Source organism: Spinacia oleracea, chromosome 2, assembly GCF_020520425.1.
Source record: "Spinacia oleracea cultivar Varoflay chromosome 2, BTI_SOV_V1, whole genome shotgun sequence".
Taxonomy (NCBI): Eukaryota; Viridiplantae; Streptophyta; class Magnoliopsida; order Caryophyllales; family Amaranthaceae; genus Spinacia; species Spinacia oleracea.
The window spans coordinates 25,549,464-25,565,659 of NC_079488.1; the positions used below are offsets into that span (position 1 = coordinate 25,549,464).

The 16,196-nt window shown below is 36.7% G+C and overlaps 1 protein-coding gene across 1 annotated transcript; it reads right to left on the minus strand.

The window, feature by feature from the left end:
* Window positions 1-6,279: 6,279 nt before the first annotated feature.
* Window positions 6,280-16,105, minus strand: LOC110774827 (glycosyltransferase BC10). Its single transcript, XM_021979416.2, has 11 exons — window positions 15,476-16,105; window positions 14,243-14,760; window positions 10,957-11,055; window positions 10,311-10,411; window positions 10,147-10,218; window positions 9,863-9,953; window positions 8,423-8,503; window positions 8,090-8,149; window positions 7,876-7,998; window positions 6,969-7,007; window positions 6,280-6,872 (listed from the first exon to the last, which is right to left on the minus strand). Exons 2-11 carry the CDS (start codon window positions 14,615-14,617, stop codon window positions 6,741-6,743), a joined length of 1,173 nt encoding a protein of 390 aa, XP_021835108.1. The 5' UTR covers window positions 14,618-14,760; window positions 15,476-16,105; the 3' UTR covers window positions 6,280-6,740.
* Window positions 16,106-16,196: the final 91 nt, after the last annotated feature.

Below are 16,196 nucleotides of genomic sequence, written 5' to 3' on the forward strand. Positions count from 1 at the left end.
ATTTTAAGAAACTACTAAAAATAGAAATGTTTAGCTAAATTAATTCTTTATATAAAAAAAATATATCGTTAACGAAAAATAAATTTAGTTTCCGAATAAAAATAAGAACGTTAAATAATTACTTTAGTTTCCGAATAAAATAAATTTAGAAATCCGAAAATAATTAAAATTTAAAAAGTTCGTTAAGCTCGTAAATATGAAAATTAAATTATAAACTGAAAAATAAATCGTGTAGCAATATTAAAAATTCAAGTGAAATAAAACTTTGTTAATTAAAATAAAGTTCGAATTTAGGATTTAAAACGATTTAAGCTAAATAAAAATAATTAAGCATAATTAATCGAGTTTTAAAAATTCGGGGTATTACATACGTATTGCAATAATCAAACTTTATACCTATATTACAAAGATCATCAATTATGCTGCGAATCTCCATAGGGGTAGAAATTCTTCTTCTTAGGTGCTTACTGAGGGCCTTGCAATCAGTATTGATAATAATGTCCCCATAGCCATTATCACTCAGCTATTTCATTAAGAGAAGGACTCCTCTTGCTTCTGTATCTGTTGCGGATGTGCTTCGAATATGCATGCTCATTGTGGATGTAGTGGTGTTGGTATTCTTGTTGAAGATTCTCCACCCAATTTTTGCGAAACTTTTACTTGGGTTGTTTCTTTTCGCTTTCCAAACCCCATCAACATTTTCTGCTAGATATGTGTTCCCATCCTTGATAAATTCAATTGATACATTGCCTTCACTTTCTCTCAGTTCCCTTGAAGTTGGATTGCTCCTTAATTGTTGTTCTATTATGTGCGGTCTTCTGTGCTATATTGGTCCATTGATGAAGGGTCTCCACGAGTGTGTGTGGGTTTGGAACTGCTCCTCGGAAGATTATGTCATTCCAATGCTTCCATATAGTCCATAATCCTGCAAAAAAATGTTAGTTCTTTCATAATTTGGTGCATCATCTCGCATAAGAATCTTGATCCATTACTTCGTCCAATCTTGAATTGTGGTTGTGTTCCCAACCCTTGTGTTGATGCCAAGGGGGCTGGTTTTCCACAATCTTGCGACCCAAATACAATCCCTAAACAGATGGGTGTCAGTTCCCTGTTCTTGATTACAAAGAACCCAGACGGGAGCAATTGGGGTCCATTTTTAATTGATGTTTGTTTTTGTTGGTAAGGCATTGTTGCATAGCCTCCATACGAACACCTTCCATTTGTGAAGAGTGTTGATAACCCAAAATTTCTTCCAAATGGCATTGTCATCCTTGTTTGTGTAGTGGTCTACACTCTTGTTGATAAGAAAAGCGTACCTGATTTTCACTGAATAACTCCATGTACTCGTGTAACCCCATGTTTGTTAATCATCTTTTTCTTCCTTTGTAATGTATGTTTCCAAAATTTTAATTTCATCTTCTTTCGGGAATGAGTTCCACGTGATGTTTTGGTTCCAATTCCTCCTGTTGTGATCAATAAGGGTGACCACTTTGGACAAGGACTCTTTGATATCGTACGAGATGTTGTTCTTGAACACAACAATGTGATATTTGATCCATGTATCTTTATCAATTGATCTTCTTGATCCTAGGTTCCGGCCACCTCGTGCTCGTCTTGAACTCCATTGCCACCCAAATTATTCCTTTGAACCTTCATGCCCAATAAGGCTTAATGTTGTTGGTGAACCCTCCTTCGAGGATGTTGGTTGAAGCCCATATTTTTCTTTATAAATTTGAGCAAGGATGTTGTCTTTACTTGTGTTGTATCTCCACGCGTATTTGTAGAGAAGCTCCTTGTTGAACATGGCTACATTCTTTATAACCAATCCACCCATTCCTTTGAATTTTCAAGCAGGTGTTTGTTGCGCCAATGGATCGCATTCTGTTTTCATTTGGCCTTCCATGCATCAATGGAGTTTGTTATCTTTTTCGGTAGCAAAAATATTGACATTAAATGATTGCACATTGAAGAGAGGATGTCATTGATAAGCACCAACTTTCCGTCTTGGGAGAGCGATGAAGCCCCCCATGATGATATTCTCGTGGAGACTTTATCACAGAGGAAACAAAAGTCTTTAGACTTTGCTGGTGAGAACGTAATCGGAGAGCCAAGGTACGTACCAATATCTTCTTTAAGAGGCACTGCCATTATTTCCTTTAATTCTAGCTTTGCATCAGTAGAAATGTTAGGGCTAAAAATAATGGAAGACTTTTCCAAATTGATAACCTCTCCCGACAATTCACTGAATTTCTCTAGATTCCTTTGAGATTATTGTACCCATCCGAGTTTGCTTGAATGAAGAAAAGGGCGTCATCTACAAAAAAAAAGTAGGTGGGAGATGGGTGGATCTCTTCTCGCTATTTTAGTTCCCATGATTAGCTGGTTATTTTCCAAATCCTTTATTAGCAATGATAGAACCTCTATACATAGAATGAATAGGTAAGGTGATAGGGGATCACCTTGTCTCATGCCACACTCGGGGTGATTGTGTCAGAAGGTTCCCCATTAATAAGCACTCTGTAACTAACTATGCACACACATTCCATAATCATTTGAACACAGACAATAGGAATGCCCAAACTTGTAGGATTTTTTTTGAGGAAATCCCATTGGATTCGATCGTAAGTCCTATTCATGTCGATTTTAATAGTTGTCATGAAGGAAATATGTCCTTCACCAAGGTGCATTAAGTCTAATACCAAAGGTTCAGATTAATTGCGAACAATTAATTCAGTGAGATCAAGTGATCGGAACAGCTAGCTGGAGCAATGCTTCCGATCAGTGAGTTCTAATGGATATCACTCACAACTTACTCTTGACTGAACCTACAAGGTCACACCAATGACACGTAACAGATCACCGGATTAAATGAATCGGAAATTCATTTAATAGCCTTTCGGGATTTAAGTTGGAAACGTATTATACGATACGACCTTGCATCGGAATCGTATATCGTATCGCGAATATTCGTAAGCTAGGCGAGACGAATAAATCGTATCGTACGACGGTGATTCGTCTTATACGAAACGATAAATAATATATCGGAAATATATTTAATCGCGAATCCGAGGAGCGGCCCACGAGCCGAGTGCACGAAGCACTCAAGGCCCATGGGCGCGCGCACGACTAGGCGAGCAAGCAAAGCAAACGCAGCAGCAGCGAGGCCCTTGTGGCGCGGAGCTGTGCGCGTGCGTGCGGGCCAAGACCACGACACAGCAGCAGCGCGGCCCACGGCCCACTGGTTGTGCGTGTCCGTGTGTTTGGCGTGCGGGCTTGCTAGCCAGCCTTGCCTCATGGCTTGGTCGGTTAGTAAGGTTATGTAAATAACCTTATAACCTATTTTCCAACTTAACACAATCATAACACAGTACGCACAACCCTAGGAGAAAACAGAGAACCCTAATTCTCTTTGTGCCTCCATAGTGTGTTCATCCCAAAAAGGCAAAGTATCTTGATCGATTGTCTAAGCTACGATAATCAAGACGGATCTGAACGTGTCGGTGAACCAAGTAGAGGAACGACAAGTGGAGTTCTTTGTTCGTGTTCGTTGACATATTATTGTGGAAAACACGCTTCGAATGTAAGTTTGCTTAATCTGTGCTTTATACATGCTTCCTGGTTTTGGGGATTGTTCCGCACATGTTATTATGTTTAACTGTATTCCCCTACAGGTCAGTGGTTACCTTCCATGTTTTTCCTGTTAATATGGGTGAGGAGCTCTTGTGAAATTAGGCATGAATCTCCCATCAATCTACCTTGCACGAACATTGGTACGGCACAACTAAGTCGGGCATGATTTGACGCAGGCAAATTGTTAGGCAGTTAGAGATGATTTTTTAGATCACATTGCAGAGGCTAATCGATCTGAATTTGCTAACTGGTGTCGGATTAGTAACTTTGGGGATGAGTGATGAACGTGTTGTTACATTCCTTCAGTATTTTCCTGTTGTTGAAGAAGCTATGAACACCAGCCATCACATCTTGAGATATTGGCTCCCATAATGTGTGAAAAACTGCTCCTGATATTCCGTCTAGGCTTGGAGATTTGTGGTCTGCGATCAAAAAAGTTGATGCTTTAATCTCCTCATTTTAAAAGGGAACACTTAACATTCGTATGTGAGCACCTAATAGCTTCATACAATCCCAATTCATGACAAATTCTTGAATACAAGGCGTGACTTCTGGATGGGCTTTGGAAGAGAGGAACAAATTTGAGAAGTATTAATTAAACTGCTCATGGACTCCCTCTTTGTCTGATATCCATTTTCCTGCACTATCTTTGAGCATAAAAATCTCATTCTGATTTGTTCTTTGCTTAGAAGATCTATAGAAAAGGGTGGGAAAGGAGTCTTCCCTTGTATTTCAGTTGAGCCGTGATCTTTGTTTCTAGAACTCCAACTTTGCTTTGATAATTTCCTCTTGGGCCTTCCTTGTGTCAATTTCTTGAGACAACGAGTTCGCTTGATTGATCGTATTTGATTGGGATGTCGCGTTCCTTTGACACTTTTCCAGGGTGTTTGTAACATCTTCCCAATCTAGTTTCTTCTCCCTCTTATACTTCATGCACCATATGAAGGACTTTGATTTAATTTGTCCTAATTTTCGTGAGGTCGGATACATCGGATATCCCCTTGAAGCTTTTTTCCACTTTTGAATTAGCTCTTGATTCATATCTTCTAAGTGTAGACTCCAAGATTCAAATTTGTAGGGCCTTTCGAGCTTGCTTGTTTGGTTTGATGTCGAGGATTAGTGGTGAATGGTCTGAAATGAGGATGGGGAGATTGAGGATTAATGCACTGGGAATTGGTCCTTCCATTCTTCTGTACACAACCCCTTATCAATTCTTTCATAAATTGAATTAATCTCTATTCTATTATTGCACCATGTGTAGCTAATTCCAGTGTAAGGGACATCAAGAAAACTATTTTCAATCTTCCACAAGATGAATTCAATCCATCCATCTATAATATTGCTTCCCTCAATTTTATCTTCATATTTGTCTACGATTGAAGTCACCCAGTATTCTCAGTGTAGAGTTAAGAGAGTTTCTTTCTGCAGAGAGTTTGTTCCACACCCCTAATTTATTAGAGACTGTCGGAGCACCATAAAAAGCAACCTGGGGACCATTCATTGTTCCATACATCTACCACATTACATGAAATGAAATTACAACAAGAAACACTAAGATTAAGAACCTTTTGGGCACCCACACCAATTCCACATCAGCTGATTCCAAGGGAGAGAGAAATGTCAATCTCACCTGAACATGGTACTCGATCATAGTTGAGGTCAGGTATGGCCTCCTGTTTCTTCTTCGATTCCCTTTTCTTGCCTATTGTAAAGGAGATTTTGTAAATTGCATGCTGATTTTTAAGTCATACTAATAGATGTTGATTGTATAATATTATTCGTTGACTATATTATATAGGTGTTGATGTATTACGAAATTGCAATGTTGACTGTACTTGAGGCCCACAATAATGACACATAATTGTATTTGGGCCTGCATTTAATGGCATTTTCGTAATAAAATGTACATTTATTTACAAAATTGCCATGATCATTGAGATTAACTCCCTCCGTCTTTTTTTGTTCTTTACATTTTCCTTTTTGGGTATTTCAAAATATTCTTTACATTTCTTTTATATTATCACATAAATGACTTAGTATTTTATCAAAATTTGTGTCTAATTATTATTTTAACCAATTAAATTCAATGGGTCATTTAATCTCTCACAGTTTTCCTTTGGGACATTAAATTTTTCTCATTTCCCAATATCAAATTTTGATAAGAGTGAAAACATTATAAATAAACGTAATTTATCTTGGTTAAATAAAAAAAATTGAGAAATCTCGATGCCAATTAATTAATTGTTAAAATGCGTGAAAAATACCAAACGTAAAGAACAAACAGAGACGAATGGAGTAATTTTTTAACGCTTATGTAATCGTCCAAACCCACCAAATCGACATCAGCTCCTAAAGCTCGTTTAAACCCACCAAACCCACCTAACTCATCACATCATGCCCTAAAATCTATAGTAACCCACCAAACCTAACAGAACCACTAAACCCATACACGCACCATGATCCACGACCCATCACCTATTGTGTCCATTTTTCCAACACAACCCACGATTCAACCCTCTTTGACTTTCACTGAGGTAGGTTATGTGTTAACTATCCCAGCCCACGACCACCCAACCTGCCTCGTTGGCCATCTCTAAGTACATCCAATTCACGATGAATATTAAAGTACGAATAGGAGCATCAATGATATTATAATCAAAATAAACGATCAATGAAGAGGGGAAAATATCAGTTTAGGAACTTAACATCACTATCATTAGCAGAAGGAATTTAAAAACCTGCAAGCTAGTTGAACTATATATCAATCTATCTAAGAATTGATCCCCTCTATTGTGTGTCAGTATTTGAGAAAAATGTTTGTTACAATCGGGCAAAAATTACAGAAGAATACCGGGTCGGGGGAAAAGAATAGACATTGAATCATCTGATTTATACTGAAGCAACCTTTTGAAGAATAATGCTCTTTTTCTAGGCTGCTGTTTACCATATCAGCTTCGGAAATCAGGTCTTTGTATGGCATGGACATTTACAACGGGAAAAGCTATGTATGTGGGTGGGTGGGTGGGTGGGTGGGCGGGCGGGCAAAAAAGATGGGTCGAGAAGGCATCAAATCATCAATCAAAAGAAAACTCTTGATGTTATTGCTTTGCTTATACAGAAGCTGTGTAATTGGAGAAGATTTGTATCAAAATGTCTAGAGTTTCTGGGTAAAATTTCCTAGCGAACAAATAACAAGGACGCTTCACTCCATTCCATACACAAGGCTTCACAATTACTTGCTTCTGCAAATGTTTAATGGCAGAATATCAGAAATTACTCAGACTTTTAACCAAAAAAAGTTAGTCTTGGATAAAATTATAAAAATAGAAGATGTTTACCTGTGCTTCACTAGTTTCATGCACAGTTTCGTCGATTGACTGCAACAATATATTAAAAAAATGTTCAGAATTACAACAGGTCTCAGCAAAACCATGCTGGATGGTTAGTTTTCTACCACAAAAACAACCAACTACGAATAATACAACTCTACAATGCCTAGTAGACCAGAAACCCAAGAAATTTTCAGCGAGACAACATTTGTGTCTCCTCATTCTTGTTCTTATTCACATTTTTTGATGTATAAATGAAAACTTGACTCTTACTTATCCCAAAATATGGTCTATGCAGCCGATGTGCACCCTGTTTTTAAATGAACATATAGTTCAATACAAAGAACATATTGTTCATACCCAAATAACATATATTAAATGAACATATAGTTCAAATCCAAAGAACATATGTTTATTTCACTTGTACATGTACATTGAAATCATTCTCTATGTTCATTAGATGCTCAATGAGTGTTCATCAGGGTGTACAATGAGCACTGTAAACCCGGGTGTATAATCCAAATTGCGTACTAATCTAGCAGAATCACTTAAGGATTTTTGGCGAATTTAGGAACCACAAACGGAATACTAAGATTTCGGCTGCTTTCATTCAACTGTCTTGAAAATTCATTGAAAAGCTGCCTAACGCTAGTTACCATAAAGCACTACTATAGGGCATCTTGTTCTTGTACTAGAGAATGAAACCTCGAGGTTTTAAATTACACAAATCCTCCGGTTACCCCAAAAAGAAAATATCATGAAAATGTTTCCACATATGCCTCGTTCTGTTGCAATATGCCAATATGACAACAACTATAGCTTTTTCAAACAAATTTTCAATTTCTTAGATGATTCAAACTCGCTAAATTTACCAAGATAATACCTCAAAAATAGCATAAACAAGATAGTACAATACCGTAAGTGTCTGTAGGAGCTCATAGCTGACGTCTTGTGCTCTATAGGACTTTGGATGCCACTTGTGTTCAGACCAATCAACATGAGTAACTGACCAATTAGCCATCCCCGCTGGATCAACAATCTAAGCATTTGCCAAAAAAAAAACACAAAATTAGATGAAACAGATAAAATTCACTAGTTTTGACACAGACAACATTCAAAGTGAAACTCACATTGAAGAAAGTTTGTAAGTAATGCTCATCACAATAGCAATTGCGTCCCTCAAAGCCTGGCTGTTAATGAAGAGTAAAAAGACAGATCAATATTTTGGTTTAACCTACATAAAAGCCTAATATAATAACACAGAGGTTGTGTAAACACAGATGCATAAAGATGTCTCTCAAACTCATACATGCCTCTTTTATACTATCTAAATTCTGAGGTCATCATGTGGTGACACTAATATGCATATTAAATGTATATAGTTGTAAACTACATTAGACTGTCAGGGGGGAGCGAGGGAGAGAAACATGATACTTCATAGACAGCAGAAGAAAAGAGCTCACCCTGCAGTAGTTTTTAAACTTCGAATAGTAAAGGGTATCGGAAATTACAATCATTGCATGCTGCCGTTTCAAGTGGAACCACTGCATTTTAACACCAATAATTAGTACATACTATATACCATAATAAAAACTTGGCATAATTCAAATTGCATTATGGGAGGATTTTTTACTGACAGAAACACCATGCAGCAGCTGAATTACACACTGACCTAGACTAAAATATCATGTGAAAATGGGAACAAGAAGCTACCTAATACTTTGAATATATATGACGAGGACAAGTGACAAGCCTATACGTGATGTTTAACCTAGAGTTGTTTCCCCTCTTTCGGCAGCACTTTACCAAAAGTTCAAAGTTCACCATACAGATGGCATTGATTTGGATAAGAAAGAAATGGTTGTTAAGAGACATGCTTATAAGTTAAATATGAAAAGCAACGAGTTCATACATATTTCAACAGCAGTTAATGCAAGAAATGAATTTTACAGACAGAAAACATTGATATAGTGGTTGCTTGAAGGTGCAGTAGAACCATATTTGTTTTTTGGCTACATAGTGTTTCTTTCAAATAAAGCAATCTAGGTACTTAGCATGCATGAGTACAGATAAAAACTACTGTGACATGTGATTCTTTTAAAGCTGTAAAAAGTCAATCCCAATAGTGGCCTTGCCATTTAGCCAGTTCTTTAAACTCACTTATATGCCAATTTAAAGACTCATTAAATATGTTTTTTGGGGGTTGAAGGACGGTGACACGGTGAGCTTGCAGGGAGAAAAAAATATAAAATGACAAGATAGAAGAAAATAGAACGCATTTGACAGTATGGCCTGTAGTAGGACATTTGAGAGGCAAGAAACATTTATCTCAGTTTGGTCTGTAGTAGGCCTAAATTGGCTGAGCAGCAATGGCTTCTAGAATGGCTTAAAAAACAAAAAAAATAGACAATTAAAGCATCTAAAAAAATCTAAGATGCAAGATTTGACATAGAAAAGCATCATATTAAGATTCAAATTCCAAAGTTAAATATGCAACTTTAATGAGTGCCAGACATTTAGGCAACAGTGTCATGCGACCAAGAAATCTTGACCTGCTTTAACCATTTACGTGCTCAAATTACTAGGTAAGTTCCATGATACAAGTAGGTGTCCTAATGTCCTATTATTGCATTCATGAGTAGGTGGCCTATTACTGTACTCATGAGTCAAGACCCCAACTTCCGGGAGTACCCAATTGTATTTCAAGCCAAGTTTCAGTAGGACAAATTGTTTCATGATCTATTGGTAACTTGCAGGGGTAAGGTTGCGTACGTCCGACCCCCCCTTACCCCGCTTCTTGCGGGAGCCTCTTTGAGGCAATGGGGTAAATATAATGAATAATAATGAAATGATCTATTGGTAACTTGGTAAGCACTTTTCAGAAACGGAATGTGAAATCTCACCTGTGCACCCTTACGGAAGTCATCCTTTTCTATTTCGGGAAACATATGTGGTGAGTACCTGTCGTTTCCATGCGGACCTGGATCCAAGAAACTGGAGGATAAAGGTACTCAATTAGGTATGAGTACAAGATAAAAGTAGAAATCAAAATTGAATCAAATCTATTTGATTCGAAGAAGTCATGCAAAGAGTACATAGAATAGATCTTAGAAGTTTCTGCATAGGCTGCACCATACAGTAGCTGAAGAAAATAAAAGCTTTGAGTGTTTTAAGTCACTGAACTCACCTATCAATGTAACTAACATTCGTGTACATCAGATAGTTGTACACATACTCAAATCTGTGCAAGGGTATACAACTGCAAGTAAAGAAAAGTATAAGATCATAAGCCAAGGACACTATACTGCTTGACGGATCAATATCAAATACTAGCAGGCAATATATACACACCTATCAGAAAGTAATACAAAGTGCTGGTTATCAGGATCTCGCAGTGCATTGCCCAAAAGACGTCTTTCTGCATTTATCATTGAAACTTGACCCCAACCAACCTATGATAAGAACCAACAAATGGATCCACATAATCCTGTCAGATCATTTATTATTTTTGTAGCGTGGGATGGACTACGTCAACTGTCTCATGGAAAAATCTATTTGCCTCCTTACTTGTAGTAGTTTATCAGCCAATACCTCAGTAAAAAAAACGGTTTTAGGGCTATTACAAAGTTAAAGTCTAATTCCACCCCCGATCCTGTACCCCACCATAAAAATAGAAAAATACAAACCCAGGCGACCAGGCAAGAGCCTCTTTGAATTACTACAGTAACAGTATGCTAGGGTACAATTTGAGATGGTAGAAATATGATTTGTAAACAGCTATGCCATCAAAAGAAAGTAAGTCAACTTATTCACCGAAAAGGCGAAAACTTGATGGATCAATTTCTCTCCAAGTGATACCGTTTTAATAGGCATCTTTAACTGATGTGTGTACCAAAGATGCAAATAAAATTATTTCAAAAACAACTTATAATCACATAAAAGGATTAGCCAGCATGTAACTCTTAAAAGAAATTAAGTGAAGCCTGGAGGCACAAACCTTGTCACTATGGATGTCTCTATCAATGAAATATTTGCTTTGATATACAGGTTTTCGTTGAGATGCATGCACATAAACACTGAACTTGCCCTCATGACCCTGCCATAATAAACGAGTAACCTCAATGCATTAGATAGGAAAGATTTTTATTGAATTTAAAAGATAACACGTGCACATAACAATGCAGTCACCCTCACGACCCCACTAAGTCAGAAGAATAACTTAAAGACATGCATAACAGAAACAAAAGCTACATATTTGAGAAATCAACAGAATCATCGTTCTCATTTTTATACTACTCTCTAGCTTTCCTCTGGCAGCAAAGATTTCCCAAGGCAACATCGTAACAAGAATTCAGCTAGTGCGATGCATGGGTTGAGTTGTACACAATTTTGTTATTGTCAATTTATTCTAATCAGCTATTTATTTGGACCTGGTGTCGGATCCTCCGATCCTTCGACACAACATGACACCCAAATATATAATTGCCTTGTATGAAATTTATTACACCTAGAGTGTCAAAGGAATGTTGGATCCTGCGGCCCCTTGTCGGACACGTTGCTGAAATCAGAATATGAGCAACATAGCTAATCAGAAATAAATGAGTTATTAAAGTTCTGTTAGGTAGTGTTTGGTAACATGGAAATCCTTAAATTCAAATATAGAAATTCAAATGCCAGAATCGAATTCCAAATCAAGTGTTTGGCAAACACCAATAATTTCAATTCCATAAATTCAATTCTACTCTATGTTTGGGAAGTATCGGAAATTTGATTTTAAAATAAGGAGATGAAACACTAATTTAATGCTCCTAATAAAGATTAAGAAAACTGAACATAAATCAACATCTAATTTAGTTAGAAAATAACCAACTGTTTCCATAGATTTTAGCTTGGATGATTAGTCCATTACCTTTTCTTTTTCTTTCTCATTTCTTGATAATCATGAACATTAGATCTTTCATCTTCTATAATTGACGGTGAAGAAAACCAAAAATCATAGAATTAGGAGTACTAGATTATACTATCCTCTGAGTTGCATATGAAGTCAGTAGATCCACCTATCCAAGTATCAAGTTAAATCATATCAAGTTTTGGGGGTCCCTTGAGTGATTGAAGAACCAGAGTGATTGAAGAACCAGCGACCTTATCGGGTGATGAAGCGGAGACGAGCAACATGGGTGGGTAGGTGTTGGTGCTAGTATGGTAGTGAAGGAGAGAGCGTGGAGGTTGACTGGTGGTCCGTAGAGCTGGCAATGGGTTGGGTTGGGTTGGGTCGAAATCAGGTCGACCCATTTATAAACGGGTTGAGATTTTCCCAACCCAACCCGACCTGTTTAATTAAACGGGTTGAGATTTTCAACCCAACCCAACCCAACTATAAACGGGTTGACCTGAAGTTGACCCGTTTAATTTTTTTTTCCCACTTTTAATTGTAAATTGATTTGACTATAGAATTGCGAGGTGATTTTGTTATGGCATATCTCATTGCAAAAAGTAATTTTTCAATATGTATTTGACATGAATCAAAACGTCAAATAATTATTCAATGTTGAAGGGAAAATGAGAAATAAAATCTTTCAAATCACATTATACATATATATATTACATACTTGCTTGCACTTAAACGGGTTAGACGGGTTGTTTTCGGGTTGAAAATTTCAACCTGACCCAACCCATTTAATTAAACGGGTTGGGTTGGGTTGACCCATTTAATTAAACGGGTTGAAAATCTTGACCCAACCCTTTATTATTGGGTTGGGTTCGGGTTGGGTTGGTGGGTTGGGTCAATTTTTGCCAGCTCTAGTGGTCCGGGAGGTGGTGATGGAGGAGAGAGGGTGGGTTAAGGAGAGGAGGGAGAAAGGAGTTGAGGAGAAACAAAAAAAAACAATACGAATAACAAAACCATAATTTGGGCCGCTACATTGACGTGAGAGAAAGGAGAGAGAAAGAAACAAATAGATTTTAAATGACAACATTTTATTTTGGATTTCAAATTCTGTACATTGGGCTTATTTTTGAAAGACTTAGATTTGGGCCAAATTCACTTGCATTAGCCAAACAAGTCATTTGGCTCAATTCTATAATTTCAAATGATTTCCATGATTCCAAACGGGCCATTAAGCATTTCACAATTCATCTTTGCTCCCATGTCATTGAAGTGAAAAAATTGAAAGTTATGTATACCTTGGGAGCTCAATACAGTGGACTAATACTAATAATTCAGAAACACCCGAAAAAGAATCTTTATATTTGTTGGTCATTTTAAGTTTGTGTAACTCAAGTTAGAACTTAGCATCTATAGGAACATGTAACTATGACTTACTGTCCATTGTTCCAGAATAATATTCTAAGAAACAGTTCTAGAAAACAACTAATATTTAGCTGAAAACCCCATGATTCCATGAGAACTACAAGAAATGTAATGACAGTTACATAGTGTATTCATCAATTACTCCTCTAAGTCTCTAACCTCTCAAAAGATGTTTTACATAAAAAAGGAATCTCACAAGTATGGACTTAATCTTAGCTAACCAACAAAAACTACTAACAGCATGACTTGGAACAGTTACAATATTTTAAAAAACAGAGAGACAATTCTGGAGCAAGTTCACAAAATCTGCATAGCCTCTTAAAGACACTTTCACTTGCAAAAAAGAAGTGTGAAGTGCCTTTTTGAAACTATTAAAGTATTAGCTATCCTACATCAGCTCCTAGCTGTATGAAATTCAAATAGTCGTTTCATTTCCGTTCATGCTAGTCCATCTATTATTTGCCTAGACTTAAAAAAAAAAAAAGCATTCCATAAAAATCAGAGCAAAGTGTAAAAAAAAAATGCTCCATGTTTATTTAATGTTGGCTACTTGGCTATCAACTAGCAAATCAGTTACGCGGAGCCTAAAAGCTTGTACTTGTTTAAACAGACTTCAGTGTTAAGATGATACATGTATAATGTACTATTTCATGGTTGTCAAGTTTTTTAGAATAGAATAGGACTTTGTCTTCTACCATATACTCCCTGTTCCTGTACACTTTGTACATACTAGTCACGTCAACAGTAAAAGGAAATTAGTTCTTGAAAGCCATACCAGTAAAGTGAGATACTTATTTTAAGACACATGAAGTTCAGTAACATAGCAGAATACTATGTTAGTTTGCCCAAATCATTGTAGGATGAAAAGATTTCTTCAACAAACACATCTCCTATGCTTGTAAGTGTAATGTTGAGACCAAAGCACAAAAAAAGATTGTCAATGAAAAGCACGAAGGATGAAGAAGAAACTTACGGAAAAGAATACATCCCAGAGCTTCTCAAAAGGCAATGAACCAGGAGTCAAGAACATGAAAGCAATTTTAGGATTTTCTGTCTGTTGAGATGGATTTCTCAAAAATTCTTGAACTAAAACATGTGATGCCAACTCTTCATCTGTCAATTCTCTTCTAGTATAAGATGGAAGCCAATCCGCGAAACCTTTACAGCCTCTAGGCGAAAAGACATAACAAGCGGAGGGGTTTTCGGGAGGATATACATAACCAAAAATCACAAATAAGCTGACCAAGCAAACCAACACTATAATCCACACTGGTCTCCTTGAAACATGTCTATGGCGGTGCATTGGCAAAATGTGCATACTTAAGCCCCAGGCTTCTGTTGCCTTCATCTTTCACTCAATAAATCACAGCTGCATCAAAACATGAGCTATCTATCTCCTCAATATCTATATTAGCTTCGCTCTTAAGCAAGATGGGAATTAAACACCGCCTCAACGGAATTGAGAAATCAGCAATGCTCGAGGAACTGGGTCTGTGAAAAATGGAGTTCATTCCATTAAAGCACAATTACCAAACATGCTAGCAGCAAGAGTTCTTTTCAACAAGTAAAGCAATGCAAATTCAAGTGTTTCACCCACAGGCCACAGCCTAGGAACAACTAATCAAGAGCATTGGGTAAAACAAAGATTTATCCATGTCCTTCTTCGAGTTTTAAATTAAGGATCCTCAATCAATTAATCATGGAAAAAGTACTTGTTAGCACTTAGCACATCATATACTGATTTCGAAACTTCGATTTCACAAGTGTTGATCGTATACCAATCACACAAACCACATGAAAATCGACAAAACTAAATTGTGGAAAAAATAACACACACACACATACACACGTTTTCATCAAATGGGCCAAACTAACTTTCAAAGAAAAAGCTCCCTTTTCCACAAATAACCCAGTTCCCTCCAAAGCAGTCAAACCAACCTACCAAACGAAATAACCCAGAAACACCCATAATTACTTACAGAAGAAACATCAAGAATTTCACCCAACAATTCATTCATACACAACAAAAACAAATTAACTCCAATAATAGCATAATAAAAATTGGCAAAAAAAATCAATACCCAGATTCCAGAATCAATCCCATTACCAATATAGCAACAAAAGTTACAGAAAAGTTACAAAAAAGAAATTCAAAAGTAATTAAAAAGATGGGTAATTATTAAAACAAATGAGATGTAATTAATACCTGAAAAAGATGAGAAATTCGAAGTACCCAGTTCAAATCTAGATTAAGAGAAAATTTAGGATGTTCAAGATCTAACACCCAGATAACCCAATAAAGGAAAGAGATTTAGAGAGCTTGAAGAAACTAGTATAGTACTTCGTATTTATTTAAAATAGTGTAATTTGGGGAAGAAGATGGAAGAAAAGACCAAGTCTTTTCTGCTATTTCTCTCTCTACTTTCTCTCTCCTGTTGTCTGGAGAATTAATTATTGGGAAATTTCCTAGCTAAATGACTAAATCAATCATTCATTCAACTTGCAAAAACACCCAAAAAATGAATTTTTAAAACAGCAAAAAAAAACCCAGAAAATATTTGATTTTGATTGACTGGAAATCTCTTGAATTGTTATTGGATTCAAAAAGGAGAAAAAGTCCAGGGATTTTTGGAGTTTTTTTTTGGGGTTATTTGAAATTTGGGAGCTGTTTATAGAGAAAAAGGTTTAAATTTAAACAATGTGGTTTATTTGTTAATGGAGAATTGACGAAGGAATGATGAGTCGTTGATCGTTAATTGGCTGCGTATGGTCTCATCAGAAAAACAACAACGACGACAAAAAACACACTCTGATTTTGGGTTGTCTCCTTTTTCTGACTGTTTTTTCTTGCGGTTGTGTTTGACTTAACCCAAACCCGGATTAGCCCAATGAAAATGAGTCACGAAATCACACAAATTACAAACTAG